This window comes from Alexandromys fortis, unplaced genomic scaffold, assembly GCF_014885135.2.
Source record: "Alexandromys fortis isolate MF-2015 unplaced genomic scaffold, M_Fortis_MF-2015_v1.1 scaffold_143, whole genome shotgun sequence".
Taxonomy (NCBI): Eukaryota; Metazoa; Chordata; class Mammalia; order Rodentia; family Cricetidae; genus Alexandromys; species Alexandromys fortis.
Window position 1 is genome coordinate 703,895 of NW_026068044.1, and position 19,319 is coordinate 723,213.

The 19,319-nt window shown below is 46.1% G+C and overlaps 1 protein-coding gene and 1 long non-coding RNA gene across 8 annotated transcripts in view; one reads left to right on the forward strand and one right to left on the reverse strand.

Moving 5' to 3' along the window:
- The window catches only part of Dlgap1 (DLG associated protein 1), a 672,355-nt gene that overhangs the window by 107,743 nt on the left and 545,293 nt on the right, over positions 1 to 19,319 (reverse strand). For all 7 annotated transcript variants that reach the window (XM_050166170.1, XM_050166171.1, XM_050166169.1 and 4 more), the window contains one exon: positions 17,361 to 17,601. In XM_050166170.1, coding sequence (XP_050022127.1) covers positions 17,361 to 17,601 — 241 coding nt within the window. The remainder of the gene's footprint in view (positions 1 to 17,360; positions 17,602 to 19,319) is intronic.
- LOC126516041 (uncharacterized) overlaps positions 15,519 to 19,319 on the forward strand; it is a 7,017-nt gene continuing 3,216 nt past the window's right edge. Inside the window, exons 1-2 of the long non-coding RNA XR_007596004.1 lie at positions 15,519 to 15,741; positions 17,042 to 17,128. This is a non-coding gene — a long non-coding RNA (uncharacterized lncRNA). The remainder of the gene's footprint in view (positions 15,742 to 17,041; positions 17,129 to 19,319) is intronic.

The window sequence follows — 19,319 nt, forward strand, 5'->3', positions numbered from 1 at the left end:
ATCACATGGCAGAGGCAGGACGGAAGCAAGGCTGGGGAATAACACACAAGACCCACCCCAAGTGGCATATTTCTTGAAGCTTGGCCTCACCTCTAAAGACTCCACAGCTTCCCAAAACAGTAAGTAGTTTGGAACTCAATGCTCAAACTCAAGCGCACCGGTGGTGTAGGAGGTCCTTCTGTTTGTGTGTTGCTTTCATTGGTTAATGAATAAAGAAACTGCCGTGGCCTAGGGCAGAAATTAGGTAGGCGGGCATGACAGAACTGAATGCTGGGAGGAAGAAAGGCAGAGGAGGAGAGAGACGCCATGGAGCTGCCAGAATCAGAATCTTTCCCGGCAAGCCACTGCCACATGGCAATACACAGATTAATAGAAATGTTAAATTAATATGTAAGAGTTAGCCAATAAGAAGTTAGAGCTAATGGGCCAAGCAGTGTTTTAATTAATACAGTTTTCTGTGTGGTTATTTCAGGGCTAAGCTAGCTGGGTGGCCGGGATGAACAAGCAGGCCCTCTGCAACACACTGGGACATTCTAGAATCAAAATATTTTACACACACACACACACACACTCACACACACCCATGCACACACACAGATATGTGGGTTCAGTCATATATGGATTCTGACATCTACCATATAGAAAAGAAGAGGATGGACTGATATATATGTATATATTATGGTTAGGAAAAAAAAGTTTCTAAATAAGAACTTGGTAGAGAATTCCATTATGAAGAATGCCAACGTTGTTAATACCAGTGGATGAAGAATGTGGGCAAAAAGGAATTTTGCTATGAAATTCAGGAGGAGAATTAAATTCAAAACAGAGAACTGAATGCCACCAGGGCATGACAGAGGAAGATGGATATTCTGTGGAAATAAATCTGTGAAGAGCCTAGCATTTGTTTGCCTATTTTCCTTTAAAATTGATTTCACTGTCTGTCTGTCTGTCTGTCTGTCTAATCTACCATCTGTCTATCATTGTGTGTGTGAATGGGTGTGTGTGTGTGTGTGTGTGTGTATGTGTTTACGCCATATAGAGTTCCAGGCACTTGTGAGCTGACTGATATGGATTCTGGGAACCAAACTCAGGTCTCCCAGAAGAGCAGGAAGTGTTCTTAACTGCAGAGCCATCTCCAGTCCGTGGTGACCAGTAACCCACCTCTACCAGCCGGTATGAGCATGCTTTACATCTGAATGGTTCATTAGTTCTTTATTTTTATTTTGGAATCCAACCATAGCCCAGGCTGGCTTTGAACTTGAAGCAGTTCTCTCTCTTTAGCCTCCCAAGTTCTGGAATCAAAGTTATGACCTACCATGCCTGGCTTCTCGTTGAGTATGTATTTCGTTTTCTAAGAACCCATTACTGTACACCAGTAATCAGTCAGCAATACCGAGTCAGGTCCTTTGATCTGTTAAACTGGACTTGAATTCCAACAAAATGCCAATTGAGCTGAAAATGACCTCACCAGTCAACAGTGTAAAACCCTGTTAGGATTATTCAGGGAGTCAGGTAATACATGGGATCTGGACCCATTCATCATACAGAGAACATGTATGTCTGTACTGGGTCCTGCAGGTCTCTGCCATGATAAAGCAGCAGTGTAGAAACTGAGGACTTAGTACATGGTATAGATATTAAGAGGTGGGGTTCCCTGCACGTGGTATAGATATGAAGAGGTGGGATTCCCTGCCAGGATACTCACCCCTGCAGTCATGATGCTTACCATGGCGGGCATCTTAGTCTTGAACTTGAAGTTTGGTACAAAGCAATGTTCAGTGGTTTCTAGTCTGAGTGATTAAACAGTATAGCCAGCCTTCTGCACCAAAGGTTCTGTGTCCTTTCAACCTATTGGAATTTGGGAAAATTCCAATTTTTAATTAAAATTGGAATTTTATTATTATTTTTTATTTGGGAAAATAAAATTATTTGGGAAAAGGTAATGTTTGTGTTGAACAAGGACAGAAACTTTCTTGTCATTATTTTTGTATTATGTGTCTGTGTGTAGATATGTATATGTTTGTGAGTGCAGATGCCTCCAGAGGCCACAGGCTGCAGATCCTTTGAAGTTGGAGGTGCTGGGAATAGAACTTACGTCCTCTCTCTGTAGGAGCAGTACACACTCTCAATCACTGAGTCAGAACTCCAACTATTGTCTAAGCATTAATGTACAGCAACTGCTTACATTTGTTTTATTTTATTTGTGGTGCTGGGGTTTTAACCCGGGGCCTTACAAATGCTATGCCTCTAGCTGTTCAATATTAGGTACTATTTTGCATTCTAACCATACAGAGATGGTGGAAAAAGCATGTATATTATATGATAATGACCACCATTTTATAAAAAAAATATTTATTTATTTATTAATTATGTATACACTATTTTGTCTGTGTATATGCCTGCAAGCCAGAAGAGGGCACCAGACCTCATTACAGATGGTTGTGAGCCACCAGGTGGTTGCTGGGAATTGAACTCAGGACCTTTGGAAGAGCAGGCAGTGCTCTTAACCACTGAGCCATCTCTCCAGCCCATGACCACCATTTCATAGAAGGAATCCGGACCTCTGTGGGTTTGGTAGGGAGGTGTGTTTGTGTGTCTTGAAAACAGATGGCTAACACGACTTGGTAGTCCTCTTTTCCTTTCCTTTCTATATCTGCCAGGCCTAGTTAACACTGGAATCAGAAGCAGTGTGGAGACAGAGGTGCACTCTCCTGTGCCTGCATCCTAAAGGGTCAGTGCAGGTCAGAATTCGGTTTCCTCTCTAAATCGTCACTCAAGCAAATTGATCCACTAAGAGTGGGTTATCGTCGCCAGCTACAGAGAAGCTCAGATTACCCGCTGGATTGTGGGGGGGAGGGGGCAGTGTCTTGATGACCACAGTGTCATCGCGTTTGGGACACACAGCTGAGAATGTGGATGGATCTGTGTTTATCTGTGAATAAATGTCCATGGCCCTTCATTTTACAGCAGGAGAGATAAACTACCACGACCTGAGCCCGCTCACATGCTCTCTCATTCCCCATTTACAGGAAAGAGAAGACACTTAGAAAAGATGCTACGTAGATTTGTGGCCCAAACCTCCTTGGAGAGGTCACAAGTCCCACCTTCCCTGGTGGATTTCCAGAGGGCTCACTTCTCTCCTTTCATTCCTTCCACTCTGATCCAAGCTCCACCCACAGTAGAAGGAATGTGGGTGTCTAACCCCTTCCTCTTTTTTGAGACAGAGTCTCACTTCTGGCTTTTTTTAGAACTCACTATATTGACCAAGCAGACCTCCAACTCACAGACATCCTCCTGCTTCCGTTGGATTATTAAAAAATAAAGGTATAAACCACCATGTCCTCGCTCCATGCAGATGTTTTAAAATATCTGATGTCAAGGTTTTAAGATCTGAGAATACAGCACTAAGAGAAGCTCTCTGGATAGATGGATAGAGATCTCACGACATCAGACGCACCAGTTGTCAATTCCGGTAGCAGGAAGTGCCCTGAAGGTAAAGAAAGCACCCGAAGGGACTGGAGGCGATGTGGGTGCCACTCTAGGTGGAACTGGAAATGGGCGTGTTGGGAGCTGGAAGGAGGGCAGACTGAGGAGGCAGCATTGTTAGAGCCTGGGGCAGGATGGGGAGCGAGCTTGCTGGGCTCACAAAGGGCAGAACTGCAGCTCTGTAGGTGTGCTGCCCAGGTGAGTGGGTACCTGTCACAGGCTCTAACAATGGAGGGCAACAAGAGGCCAGCAGAGGCCAACGGAATGAGAGGGGCACGGGGAATCTGGCCCGGCAAGGGCTGGGTCACAGATGCGATGCCCTCAGTCCCACGAAAGGAAGCAAGCAAACCAAGGAGGCAGTGCCTGGCTTGCTTAAATCTGATAAGAAGCTGCCAGCTGGGGACAATAAAGGTGGAAGAACGCCCGGAGCTGATGCCTCTCATACAATGAGCCCTGTGATTGCCTGCTTTCATCAGAGACGTGAATCAGCTCCCGTGAATGATAAGAATCATGTGTTTTAAGAATAACTAGGTGAACTGGCCTGCTCACGTAATGTTTATGCAGAGCGGATCCATGGGAACAAAGAGAAAATGTAGACCAAAGTAAAACACCTACCTACATGAGGCCAGGTGAGACCATTTATACATTAACTATCTGAAAGTGACCCCAGTGACCTGCACACACAACAGGCTATGTTGACTGTGGTTGGGAATAAGACATAACTCTGTCTGATTGCGATCATGTGATTTTAGGATGATGGGCTATTGGGAAGGAGGTGGTAAGGGTCAGGCCAGAACCCCTCCTCCCCCCACACCAAGTCCATACATACAGTGAAGGCTTAGCCCCAGCCTGAGAGGCAGTCAGAGCCTTTAAGAGTAGGGGCCTAGTTAGAGGATGCTAGGTACTGGTAATGTGGGATTGGGGTGCCCCCTTCTTCCCGAGTCTCTTTTTATTTTCCAGTTGCCACACAGTGAACAGGACCCCTTCAAGTTTTTTGTCACAATGTACTGTGCTGTTGTAGGCCCAAAGGCAACAGGGCCATGTGAGTATAGGAAACAGTCAACCGAAGTAAACCTTTCCAGCGATGAAGCTGGTTGCCTCAGGCATTTTGGTATAGTGGTGGGGGCGGGAAGATGCTACTATGGGAATAAACACAAAGGAATATATATATGTATATATATATGTATATGTAAAACAATATAGATTCTGCTGCCTCCGTCTGCAGAGTCAACCAAGTACAGATAAAAAAAATTGGAGAAAGAATCCCCTTGCGTCTGTCCTAAATGTTATTTACTGAATACTAAGAATGTAAGAGCTGCTTGGCTAACACTTGCATCACTTAAGGTATGATAAATAATTCAGACTTAAATGAGAGTATATGGGAAGGTGTGCACAGCTTGTATTTGAATATGATGCCATGTTAGGTAAGGGACTTGAGCATACTACCTGAGCAGGTGACTACTGGGGTAGGGTTGGCCCTAGAATCAGCTCCTTATATACTGGCCTATAACTAAAGCCAATGTATGTGATATGGGCTTGAAGGATCTATGGCTCATGGGTTCTGAGTGAAGGCCATAGCCAGTTAAGGGACAGAAGTCCGGTTTCTAACAGGCTCTTCTCTAACTACCGAGGCAGCAAAGCCAGGATGAACATTTACCAAATGGCTTTCCAGCACCTCACACACCCTCAGTTCCTCTTGAAAAGGAGCTTGTTTTGTTTCTGGATTTTTCTAGGACCCCTAGTCCATCCATAGTAAGGTTCATGCTAGAAGACACTGTAGTTGGGGACAAGCCTGGACTCATAGAGCCTGGGACTAAGTTGGTTGCAGGACCTACGTTCTCAGTAGTTCACGATCCACAGTCTGATTCGCCCTTCTAGAAAGGCTATCAGAATCTGTTGTACCTGGGATGGGTCCTTAAGCTCCTGGCCACCTAAGGCTCCCACTGCAAAGTCTTACCAGGGCCCCTACTTCTCCTGGTCCTCTTGTTAGCGCCCATAGAGGTCCCCTGAGGTATCTGATGGTATCATAAAGCCTTCATACTAAGAGCTGATATCTGCAAGATCTGATTTTTCTCCAACTAGCCAATGGGCTCGGATTCAAGCAGGCTTCATAAGGGAACTGAGGAGGTCAGATCAGGGCACAGGAAGCAGAATCTGGGAGTATGGTCAGGCTTATTTTCGAATCAAGACAATTCTGACTCTCCTTCCTTCCCACCCACAACTCTCTCTAGCAGCTGGTCTGGCACTATCCAGCTGTAACTGATCACCTTCTGCAGGACCTGAGGAAAGGTAAGGAACGGGAGAGGCGAGGATGGGTCCGATGGAGATGGATGGAGCTGAGGCCTGTGAACACAGCACTCAGGCAACTGGAAAGATGTGGAAAGCCAGAGGAGGGTTTGGCTTGAAAGGGGGAGCCAGGAAATGTTACGGTAGCTCAGTAGTTCGCTAGCAGTCAGAACCGAGAGCTTGTGTAATTGCCTCGCCGGGTGAAACAGGTGTGTGGTGCTGGGGCGGTGGATTTGGAGGAGCTGTAGCAATCAGCAAGTCACTGACATATAATTTGCTCACACTTCTGTTCTTAGAACAGGGGACCTTGCTTGGAGATGCCCCCATTACAGCCTGTGCTAAGTACTAAGTATCTGATGGTCCACCATCTGCTGTGGTGTGTGGATGCCAAGCCATGTTATCTGTGGGAGGCCTGGTGTACTGCAGCTGTTCGGTGGGTGTGCCATGATTTGAATACCTTACAGAAGGCCCAGAACTGATAGATAGTTTAAATCAGTCTTCAGTTACTTGTCTGGATCTATCTTTTCGCCTATGACACGCGTGGAAAGCGAAAACGAACGTCTGAGAAAACCGAAGATAGAGGTGACTTTGAAGGTGACTGTCCATTTCGAATCATATGGGAAAACCAAGGTCACTGAGAGAGAGCATAGCATCCGGTTCTGTGTGGAAAAGTGTCCAGTTCCTGACGATGGGAATGCTTCTCTGGGGAGAAGCTGACCTGGGTCCTATAGGTATGTCAGAGCCCCCTTTCTGTAAAAAGGTTTATTTTAGTTTTAATTATGTGTCTCCATGTGGGCACACATGTGAGAATGTGTATATATATATGACTTCAGGGGCCTGTGAGGACACTGGTGTTGGATTCTCCTGAAGCGGGAGTCACAGGCAGCTATGAGCCATCTCTTCAGCATCTTCACCCCTTTGTAAAGATACACAATCTTGTTATGTTTTCAGCAGAAAGAGCTTTGTGTGTCAGTAATGAATATAATCTGAGCACATCACTTCAGGCCTACACTTTCCTCAAAGGCCCTTGCCCCTTGCCCCTTGAAGAGATGGCTCAGCAGTTAGGAGACTGTACTGTTCCTGCAAAGACCCGAAGTTCAGTCCCCGGCACCCGTGTTGGGCAGCACACAACTTGATGCTTAGCGGTGCTGGGTAGCAGAATCCATAGGATGTGTAGCCTATGGGGAGAGTGAACTTCAGTTCCCTGACAGCTTGATCTCAAGGGAGACTGTGGACCTTAATCCGTTCTCCTCTCCTTTTCTACTTCCTGCCCATGAAACGAGGGCTTTGCTTTGCCATATGATCCTGTCATGATGGACTGTCTTGCCGCAGGCGGCCACGAGCCAAAATAACCCCTCTCTTGTAGGCTGGCTATCTCAGCAAGTTGTCTGACCCAAGGGTGGAGGTCTAGTGTTTGTCGTGGACGGAGGTTCAACCCCGAAAGGTGGCTCTGGATGAGAGACAAACTGACATTAAAGCTAACGGCAAGGCCACGAAGCTCAGGGGGATAGACTGGTGTGTGCTCCTCACTAGTGAGGGAATCTGTTCTGGTAGACGCACTCGACAGGAGCAAGCGCGGTAGACGTGCTCATGGGCTTAAAGGCATCCACGGATGTCCTGTTTAAAACTGGGCTTTAAAATGACGCTCACGGGGCTGGGGAGATGGCTTGGCAGGTAGAGTGCCTGCTGGACGAGCGAGAGGACCAGAGCTTGGATCCTTTGACCGCATGCGAAAGCTCAGTGTGGTGTGCATGTCTGCAATCCCAGAGTTGGAGGGCAGGGACAGCTGGATACTGGGCCGGCCAGCTTAGCTGAAGTGGTGAGTTATGGCTTCAGCGAGAGACCCTATCTCAAAATACAAAGTGGAGAAATGAGTAAGGAGACACCCATCTGTTGACCTATGACATCCATATAGGCTTGCATGGACCACTGCACAGATGCACAGACCAGCCCCACCCCCAAATAAAATTATATGAAATTCAGTACATAACCCTGCAGATTTACATTCTCTGTGCTTGGATGAAGGCTTCACAGTACCACTGAAGTGACTTATCTTACAAGATCTGGCTGAGAAGCATCAGCCATCTGTGGCCTTTTCTGGTGAAATGTGAGACCGTGATTTCTGGGGTCTTATCCACGCCGCATTATCTCACATAGAGACGGATTTCTGGAAGCACACGTATTAGAAATGGGACAACCGTTCTAGCCTGGCTTTGTTTTGATTTGGCTGCTTTATTCTGATGCTTTGCTTGAGCTGTTAGAATGTATGAGAAATGCCCCAATGCCCTCGAGCTGCCCCTGGGACAGGAGGAAGGGAGCAGGGAGGCCCAGTCAAGAGAGAGGTCTGAGAGGGTGGGGCGGAGCAGCTGTGGAGGACAATACTGCTGGAGCGGGAGCACTGCTCTCCCAGAGACAGTGTGCAGGATGCAGGGTAGCACGAGCCGGTGTTTTCAATGCTGTGATGCGCTGCACAAAGAGACTCCTTAGTGCTGCTGTTAGTGTAGCTTGATCAACATCGAGTTTTCTCCTTCTGCTTCTGGGCTACATGTCCAGCCATCGCATGAACAGCAGCGGCAGTGGTTTTCCACAACTTCCACTTCGTGTTTCACCGTTTTCTGAAAAGCTCTCTGGCCTGCGTTGTTACAGCGTGGCCGTGGACCGCCATGACTGCTCAGGGAGCATTGCTGGCTGGAACAGGGCACCGTCTCTGAGATCTTTACTTTCATCAGAGCAAGAATTACAAAGACCTGGATTTATGTTTTCAGGACAGCGGGGCCCTGGGTTGATGAAGCTTCGCCCTTTGTCCCCAGCTCCATTCTCTCAGAGGCCACCTGCAGCTGCGGTTTGTAAATGAACCACTAACTTACATCTAAAGGGGAAAATGCTTGCAAATCCACAGAGCCGGCACCATGAGAGTCAAGGAGGGCAAAGGAAGGATGTTTTTAAAAATGATTTTTTATGCACAGCTCTAACCCCAGCACTTGGGGTGCAGAAGCAGGGGGATTGTAAGTTTGAGACCAGCCTAGGCTTCCTGACAAGACCCTGCCTCAAACCAACAGGACGGAGCTGCCTGTTTCAGCCTCTCCCCAGAAATCTAAAAGCCAAGAGGTCATGAGAAATGGTTCTATCCAAGGCCCCCGGCACTGACTGCGTTCCAAGCTTGGCCCTTACTTGCATTCTGTTTATTATATTGTTGCAGGTCTAGACTTATTCCACCTCAAGATGGAGGTGCTAAGACAGAAAGTGAGGGACTGTAACAGGCTTGTATCTCAATCGGCCTGTAGGAGCAGTGAACCCCAAATAAGAAGGGATGTCCCTCGGAATCTCATGCTGGGAAAAGGTCAGCTCTGGGATAGACAGTCCACAGCTCAAACAACTTGTTAGACCAGCCACCATAGGAAGAGCCCGAAGCCAGTCAAGGACGAGTGAGTGGCGGACAGGACCACACCCTGCCCAGGACCACTTAGATGTGTATAGCCTTGCCTGTCTATTTAACGTCACTTCCGGACCCTGAAGCTGAAGACGGGACTGGGGAGTCACTGGATCGCTCTGTCCCTCTTCCCAGTGTGGCTACATGAAGAAAACTCTTTTTTTTTTTTTTCTGATTTCCACTATTAACTAAATTTTTTTTGGTTCATCTTAGAATTCTTATAATTAAAAGAAACAACAACAAAGCAAGTAGGAATGGCTTCAACTACCCTGACAGGAACCGAACTCGAGAGACCTCAGTTGATCATGAATCATGAGAACGGTTCTTCCTTACCTCCCCCTTCCCCTCTTTCTTCTGGTGCCTTGTATTGGACCTAGCTCTTGGAGCACGTCAAACGTGCACTCTGCAAACTTCATTTAAACTGGCGGAAGGTGGATAGTGGTTGATATTTATGATGATGAAATGAATCTATATCTTGAGTGCATGGTGGTTATGGGAACCCACACCAGTGACAAGACATGAATTCTTCATTCCGATTGCACCGATATCACCGTCCTACCTTGGTGTTACAGAACCACCTGGGTTCCATGCCACTGCTGGAGGAAATGGGAACATTCTAAGGATCTCTGCAGTCTTTGTGATTTCCTAAAAATCCACAATTCTTCTTCCTCCCCTCCGTTCTCTTGAGATCATCAGATCTAGCTGTGTGATGTGGACTGTTCTAGAACTCGCTTGTCTCCAACTCTCGGAGTACAGCCCTGCATCACCACACCACAACCAACTGCTGTTATGCTAAAAATAAAAAGTTTAATACAAAAGGTGACAGACGGAAGCTTTATAATGAAATAACAGCAGCAAACATTTAAAGTCCCATGGTTCTCTGGCCACAATTGGCATTGTAGAGAGGAGGAAACAAAAGTCCTCTTAAAGTGTTTTGGGGTGGGTAGGTGGGTTATACAATGGATTAAAGAAAGTGGATGAGAAGATACTGATAACGGGAAGAAGAGGTATGGAAACATTGTGTACGGCAACACTGTATCGGCAGAGAGCGAAGAAGAAGCACCTGTGGCTGCACGGCCACTGATTTATCATTAAAACAAAGGTAAGATGGTTTCAGTTGCCAATGGGGGCAAGATCCAGATACTTCTTAGTTCTGTTTTCAATCAAGGACACTGAGTATCCAAAAGGTGAAAGTCACTTGGAGGGGTGTAGCAGAAATTCAAAACCTCAGGCCTTGATTTCACCACCTGGAGCTAGGAACTCTTTGAACATCAAAGGGGCTCTAGAGGGTTGTTTAATATCAGTGTTAATTACAGGGATGGTTTCCAGCTGAACTGCTGTTGTGGATGGAGACTGATTGACTAGCTACTTATGTGCCTGCCTATCTAGTATCTACCGGTCTTTCAGAGTAGAGGAGAAACTTATCTTTTACAGTCATTTAAAGTTATCATACTAAGTATACTGATTTTCATATGACTTTTCCCATACAACATACTTCATTTTTCAACCCTTCTTCCCTGTCCCCCATTCTTCTTGCTGGTCCCTTGTCTAAAGTTTTTTTTTTTAAATTATTTTCTGAGGACTGGGGTTAACACAGTTGGCAGAGTATCTGCCCAGCCTGGACAAAGCCTTATGTTTGAGCCTAAGCACCCTGTAAATGGTGTGCTGTTGAATGCCTGCACCCCAGCAATCCAGAGGAGGAATCTGGATCAGAAGTTCAAGGTCATCCTTGGCTACATATTGCACTGGAGGCCAGCCTCGATCAAAAAGTTTCTTTATTTTACAATGATGTCTATAGATAGAAAGGAAAATGGTAAGATTTTAGGTGCTATATTTTCAGATCAGTATTTTTGTTTGGAAATTTCATCTGACAAGTCATGGCGTTAAAGAACCCTAACTGACTAATTTGTGTTGTCTGACCTTTGTAACTGGGTCATCTCATGTCTTTGCTTCCCGGTTCCATAAAAAGACCTGTCATGTCAGGATAAAATTACCACAGGACGTTTCTTCTTACTTGGCACAAGGGCAGAGAGACCCTTGTCTTTTTCACCAGCCACACAAAGCAGCATTTGCCACCTGCTTGGTTTACATACTGGTTGGCAGAAACTTCTTTTTTCCAGTCAGGCTGCCTGACAGAGCTGTGGCAAACGGGGACTGGAATTTGATCTTAAAGTCTATCACACTATTAACACAACACAATGTGATAGGAAATTTTAAACTCAGAGGGCGCTTCCTTTTTATAGGCTATTTCTTTATTCATTTACATTTCTCTCTATTTCGAACACCTTTAAACAGCCATTGCACAGGCAACGCAACACCAGAGACTGTGGTAATAATACGTGGGCAGAACATTTTCTTTTCTTTTTCCTTTCTTTTTTTTTTTTTTCTTCAATCTAGGGTTTGCCTGTGTAGCTCTGGCTGTCCTGAAACTCACTCTGTAGCCCAGGTTGTCCTGGAACCCAGAGAGGTCCTCCTGACAATTTCTCTGTATAAAACAGAGGTTTTTAGAAACTTTTAAGGAAGATACAGGTTTCAGTGTGGCATGAGCTAAATTAATGAGAGGAAAGAATAAGGGGAAATTTCCCCGGGCTTCTCAGGATCGAAACAGACTTTGTTAAGTTACTTTAGAGTATACTCTATCTTAAAAAAAATTATAGATAGTTGTAGAAATAATTCGAGAGCTTTCATTGTCATGTACACCTACGAGACTTGGTCGAAGTGTGTAAATTATTAATTTTCTTAAAATGTTAATGTTTTATCATCATCATCATTGTGTATGTTTATGTGCGTGTGTGCACACACGTGTGTATGTGTGCACACACGTGACTGAGTGTGTGCGCGCACGTGTGTGTGTGTGTGTGTGTGTGTAAGTGCCCTGAGGTCTGTGTGGAGGTTAGAGGACAACGTTGTGAAGCTGCTTCTCTTGTTCCACCTTTAAGTGGGTCCCAAGGGTCTAACCCAGACCTTCAGGCTTTCACGCCCCTTAGCAAGCGGCTGCCTGCTGCGCCTCTGCCATCCTTATGTTTTAACTGCATGATGAAGATAATATCACATACATGTCATAGAGCATTTGTTAGGATGTCATGGGATGATCATGCAGTTGGTTCACAATGTTTGTCCAGTTGTGTGTGTGTGTGTGTGTAGGTTAGCTATGACCATTATCAGCCACTAAACCGGACCGAGCTTTGAAACCCAAGCCGCAGTGGCGGCGTTCCGACGTGTACCTTGCAGATTGCTTCCCCACTAATCTTTTCTGAGCCTCACCGCACTTCCCGCCACTCAGAAGCACCAAGGGGCCCCTTCACTATTTGCCCATGGCAATCCTCCCAGGGCAAAGGGAGAGGGACCCTGGGCTGGCTAGTAAGGCATGGACACTCTGCTCTCAAGAGATGACTTTCATATTCAGAACAGCCGATGAAAACACCTAGTAAGAGGAAAACACCTGGTGTTCGCCATATTTTAAATTGTGCTGTGTCAGCCAGGATGTTTGCACTCTCATGATTTTTTAATGCTCTGGAGGAATCCCATCTCAAGTGCTCCAAAGACAAAAGGGGAACCTAAAGCAAAGTCTTCTGAGTTTATCAGCCAATTTTCTCTGATAGAAAATAGATGGGTTATATCACAGGTGAGTGGGCTGGCCCAGAAATGTTGCTCTTTTTTTTTCCTTTCTTTCTGCCTAACTTTCCCAAGGGGTATGTAGGCAGATGTCCCGTTTTATGTGGAGAGATTCAGAGACAGACACGTCATTAGCAGAGAGCAGGAACCCGGCCAGGCAAGAGCCAGACATATATTACTTGATTTTTATCTTGAACAGAACACAAAGGGGCTTTGTTCAGAAGGCTTCTGTTTGCTATCTGGCCGTGAGCTTCTGAACGTTCCCTGGCTGCTTTATTGGAAGTTTATTAATTAACTTAGTGCCCGGCAGGAAGAAACGACTCTTTAATCGAAGACTTCAGTAAGTCTGGGATGAGAAGCTCCATTCTAACCTCACTTTACATACAAAGAAATCTGCATTAAACTTATAATCATGGACTTCGTAGAGCATCCTGGAGGTGCAAAGGGCTATTTTCAGAAGACCTGGGTCTTTAATCCTGATTTTGTGTCCACTTGGAGCCCCAATGCCTGCTGTGGCCACTACCCCCTGCTCCTCCTCCTCCTTTTTTGAAACAAGGTCTCCTGTATAGCCCAGTCCAGTCTTGAACTTGTAATCCTTCTGTCTTAGCCTTTGAAGTGCTGAGATTATAGGTATGTTCCACTATTGATTTTTCTTTTTTTTTCCCTACACACTTATTACCATGTTTCTGTCTTTGGAATGTGACCACATACAGCTGTGATGTCATATTTCATCTGAATATGATGTCATATTCAGGTTTTGCCATCATCAATTGTCAGTCTGGGCTCAGAGGTAGAGGGCCTGCCGAGATGCCAGTTTGCCTAGCTAAAAAGAAAACCTACCCTTAAATGCATATCATTGCATTGTTGTATTCTGTAAGTAGACCAATACACCAGTACTGAGTAAAGGGAAGGCGCTGTGGTGGGGACTGGGGAGGACAATGGGCAAAGAGCCTCATAATAGAAATTATGGATTCTTTCAGAAAGAACAAACCAATGAGATAGAGAGACCGCGAAATGCAATACTGGGATCTCCTGTGCTGAGCTCCTAAATACCAGACAGATTTGCTCAGAAACCACTGTCATGATTTTCTTACTTAAAGCCGTTTGCTTTTCCATAATGTTTGGTTAATGTTGAGTTTGATGATTTAGTTAATGGTGATATTTGATGATTAAGAGTGAAGCCAGAGCATGGAGTGGCTCACCTAGAGAGCTGCAGGTGGATGCTGCATGCGCTTAGAACAAACGAAAGGGTGCAGTTGTCTCTGAGGTTTTCACTTGCTGTCCCTGTTGTGGGAGGGTCTCACATGCAGGGGACTCCTGTTACAGCCCCCCCCCCCCCGGGTCAACTCAGAGGCTGGGTGGGATGATATGGGGCATCCTTGCAGGTACCACCCATCTCCTAATAGGTATGCTGGATTCTAGCAGAGACCCCAAAGGCTCCAAATACTGCCTCAGTGTCATTATTTACTGATAGGTGGGGATCACTGCACAGCGGCAAGAGATAAATAAATGAAAGGCCTTTACATCACCGTGGTCATCAAATACCAGACGAGGCCACAAGGCCAGAATGTTAGGGATCAGGAGATCCCTACAACCAAGCTAAACCCAGGAGGGTTTGAGATGGGTTCACAATGGTAATACCAGGGGACCTCTTGCCACAACCCCACCCCCCATGAGTTCAGACATTCCACAACCTGCCTAGCAGAATCCTAACATTCGTGTATGGTTGGCCAACAGTCACAATGCTGGAGGTCACAACCAAGCAATGAATTATCAGCTTCTATCTGGGTTACGGGAGCTAATGCTTCTGGCCTGTGGACTATGATAATGTTGTCTAGGTAACCTCTTAGAAGCTGGGGAGACTGCTTTTGCTAAAAGCCATCGACTCTTCCCAAGAACCCATGGGCTCGCTAATGTATCATTAGAATGGGACAAAAGGCCTGGCATCCTCGTCCCCATATCATGTCCCTTTTGTTGCTGTGACCTTTGAGCCAGACTCTATTCAGCTCTGCGTTTAGTTGTGTTTTGTCCAAGTCCGTAGCACAGGGTGAAATCTTGCCCGCTGCCCTCTGGAGTGGGTATGTTTATCTCGCCCTTCTGCTTTCTTGCCAGCTCAGGCACCTACAGTCCCTCATCCTTATTATAATGGAACCAAACCATGAGGCGAAGACAAAGGTGCCAGCAGCAGGTGGGACTTAACCGCCCTGAAAATCCTAACGGTCCAATGACCAGTCCCCAAGCACAGGCGGGACATTTACACTGGACTTGGGGCTCAGTAGCAGGAGGAACTTCAGCTGCTGAAGCATAAGTCACTTCCTGACAGTCTGCAAAGCCTGAAGGGCAGAATGCTTGCTCATAAAAAGGAAAATACCTCCTGAAACTGTGCCTGTTACCAACTGATGATTACCTTAGCCCGCTCTAAAAAAAAAAAAAAAAACAAAAACAAAAAACAAAACCCAAAAACCAAAAACCAACCAACCAAACAAAAACCTAAGGAAAGTCTGACACTTACTTCCTTTGTCCCAGCAAACAGCCTGGTCACCTCTGGGCCATGTGGCTGAAGTCAGCCAGTGAATGGAGGCCCCAACGCAGACAGAGCCTTGCATGCTTTGTTTTTAGTGTGTGGGTGACTCTCATTTTCACTCCTTCCATGTTACAAGATCCCAGAGTCTGGTTCCTTTTCCTGTCCCATATTTGGGTTTCTTATTTCTTACTTATTTTCTTATTTCTTACTATTTACCTGGTATTAACTGGCAAGCCTGGCTTTTATTTGGCAACCTTATTGTCTGAACTCTGCACATCTCCAGAGACGGGGAGTTGGCAGGGCCAGCAGTGAGTGTCTACGGAGCTGAGAACTGCCGTGGAGACCGTGGAGACCACAAGTCACTGTCCGTTAGTGACAAAAGCCACACACGTTCTGAGAGGTGAGCAGGACACAGCCAGAGTCTCCTTGCCACTTTATCTCCATACCTGTCCCCGAGGGGGAGGAGCAAGCTGGAGAGCCTCTCCTTCACAGTTCCTCCCAGGTCCAGGTGGGCCACGCTCTAAATTATGTGCATTTAAGGACTGGTTTTGTCTGGCAGGCGATGCGATTGTTAGAGAGGAATGGGCCCAGCACCGGGGAAGGGTTGTTCGGAGGGTGAGGGTGGGGGAATGGGGAACACCAGCAGACACACACTGAGAAGCTGCAGGAGAGAGCAGACCTTCAAAACCACACATGTACGGCACGACATTAAACACACAGAATGTTCTGTGACTGATGTTTGAAAGACATTTTGAAGGCTTCGTGAATCACCCTTGTTTCCTTAGCATCGCCTGACACTGCTCTCGGGGACTGCCTACCAAGAACTGAGTATCTCATCCACTCTCGGCAGTCTGGACAAGACTGGCCGGGCTCACAGTGCGGAGCCGTTCAGGCCGGCAGCGTTTCTCAGTTCATCATGGCCAAAAATCTTTGTTCAGCTCCTATGGGTTTTTTTTTTTTTTTTACGAATCCTTAACGTCAATTGTTACTTCTAGTTAGTAGGGGTTTTAGAGGATTTATCACGCAAGCCTTCAGAAATTCCAGAATGAATGACAGTTACTGCGGTTACATGTTTTTGAGAGGTTTTAGTATGAAGTGTTTGACTCAGATTCATGGTCCTCCTGCCTCAGCCTCCCAGGGACTGGAGTTACAGGCATGCTCACCACACCAGGCTAACGCGGACATTGGTGCCCCTAGCACTAACACAGAACAATATGATATCCTGGTACGGGCATCTCTACTTTTCTCATCATTTATTAATATGATATCCTGGGGTAGGCGTTTCTAATTTATTCGCCACTATTTATCTTGACTCTTACGTTTGTGGTGTTTTTGTAGAATTACTCTATTGGAGTGAGGCTGAATTCAATCATAAAGTGAAACCCGGGCTAAGATGGAGGGATTTTCGTGGCGCTCAATTGCTATTCAGTCACACACAGCTCAAGGCTGTATTACTATGCAGCTTCCAGTGCCATGGAAACTAGTTAAGCTTTCCCATGCCTCTGCATCGAAGATTTGCCCGTTAAAAATACAGTTCCTCTGCAAAATCATAGTCAAGAGGGAGGAGCTGTTTCTATATTGCAGGGTTTAAACTAATGAAATAAATCTGCCTTTTGTTGTAAAAAAACTTCATAAATGCCTAGTCAATGTTACTGGTCCACCCATTTTTCTTTTCTATTTCTTTTTCTAAATTTTAACAGGATATTTTAGGTCTCCTGGAAGAGTCACACCATGGCTACCTTGGAATAAAAAGAAATCAGGCTGACTCCAAGAAGCAAGTGTTTTTGGTTAGTCTCAGCCCGAGGAGGGCAGTAGCTGTCTGTCCCTGTGGAGTTTTACCACGGTGATGGAGGGAGGAGCATGTGAGAATGACGGGAGGCGTGGGTGGGGTCATGTGAGGAGACTGTTTTTCTATGTGGCACACAGGTGGGATTTTGTTACTCTCAACCAGGTGACTACAGCAAGGCCACCCACTTTGCGGGACGGCTGCGGCCAGGCTGGGGCTCCTGGCTCACTCACCGGTGCTGCTCTGGATGGTCCTCACTGTGGTGGTGGTGCGGGGAGGGGAGGACGACCTCAGTGAGACGCACTCGTCGTCCTGGGAGCAGCCCTTCTCGATGGCCCGCACGTAGCTGTGGCTCCGCATGCGGAAGCAGCCAGGCATAGGCAGGTCGAGAGCTTCCACAGCCTGCGACTCCAGCTCGCTGAACACAGACTCACACACGGACTCGAACTGTCCGTTCACCTCCATCTCGCTCACCTGTGGGCACAAACACGCTAGTAAACACCTGGCTGGCCGTTCCCCACCAGCTTCCCCCGCCCACTATCTGGAAACTTCATTCCCCGCACGGGCAGCCTCGGTTGTGTGTCATTCCAACGTGTTATTTCCTTTATGCCTCAGATTCTAAGTCGGTGGCATCTAGCTGGTAATATAATAGGCGACATTTTTAAGGAAGACAGCTTTGGGGATGGGGCGAGATCTTAGCATGCAAGACCTCTTGCTTTGTAAGCCAGAGGACCTGGGTTTGAATTCCCAGTACCTTTAGTGAGAAGTGGTGTGCCTTAGGGTTTGAAGAGGCACCGTGACCCTGGCAACTCTTATAAAGGAAAACATTTAATTGAGTTGGCAGCTTATAGTTTCAGAGGTTCAGTCCATTATCCTCAGGGTGGTGTCCGCAAACAGGCAGACATGGTGCTAGAGAGACAGCTGAGAGTTCTACATCGCACAGGCAACAGGAAGTGAACTGAGACATTGGGTGGGGTTTGAGCATATGAGACCTCAAAGCCCAACCCCATAGTGAAACACTTCCTCCAGCAAGGCCACACCCACTCCGCATCTCCAAATAGTGCCACGAGCTTTGGGAGCCATTTTATTTCAAACCACCACACCGGACATGGCTATATGCACCTGTAACAGAAGCATTGGATAAAGCATTGGGCGGCAGAGACAGGCAAATCCTGATAGCTCATGGGCCAGCCAGCCTAGCCAATCTGGGAGCTCCAATTTCAGCGAGAGACCTTGCTTTAAAAAAAATCAGTGGAGAGCAACAGAGAAAGACTTCTCCTTCTTGCTCTGGAACACACACCTGCACACTTCTGTGCATGTGTTCTTTACCTCTCCTCTCAAAGGAGAGCAGTGAAGAAATTCAGGATGGGAAGGAAGCTTTGGCCCAACACCTTCTTGATAATTCTATTTACTGTTTCCACTTAACTTTTATTTTGCATTGCTGGGGACAGAAGCTGGGGATGGGAGCCAGGGCCTCTTGCTGGGTAAGCATTTCATCACCGGCTCTGTTCTTCAGCCCCTCCTTTCTGTGTACACGGGGCCAAGTTTATTGGCTTGTGGTCATGGTTCGCGCACTTCAGTGTAACTTTTTAGCAACTACTATTTTTGTAAGCTATTTTCCTTTGCCTTTTGAAGTGACTAGCTCATCAAATAATTTCAAGGTTGACTGAAGTTCACTGAATGCAGAGTTCGGAGCATACTTTTTTTTTTTTAATTTTGTTTTGCAAGATATATTCTGTACTAAAATAGACCAAGCCTAGATATGTCAGAATCTTAAAAAGCACTATCAAGAATTCAAACTACTTATAGGTTTCACTTTTCATAAAAAATTAATAAACTTATTTTGGAGGTAAGTTTTTAAAGTAATCCTGGCTGTCAAGGATCTCTCTATATAGACCAGGCTAGTAGTGAATGCACAGAGATCCTCCTGCCTCTGCCTTTGGAGCCCTGGTATTGAAGGTATACGCCACTAGGCTAGCCTCATCCATAAGCTCTTCATAAATACACTCATGAAGCTCTTTCATTCATAAAGACCTCTTTAGCAAAATCAGATAATTAAACAACAATAGATTTTAGCCTAATATTATAGTGTATGCCTTAGGTAGAGGCAGGTGAGTTCAAGGCTCCATACTGAGTCCTCTGCCTATTCCTTTGAGGCAGGGTCTCTCTCTGAATCTTGTACTGTTATATAT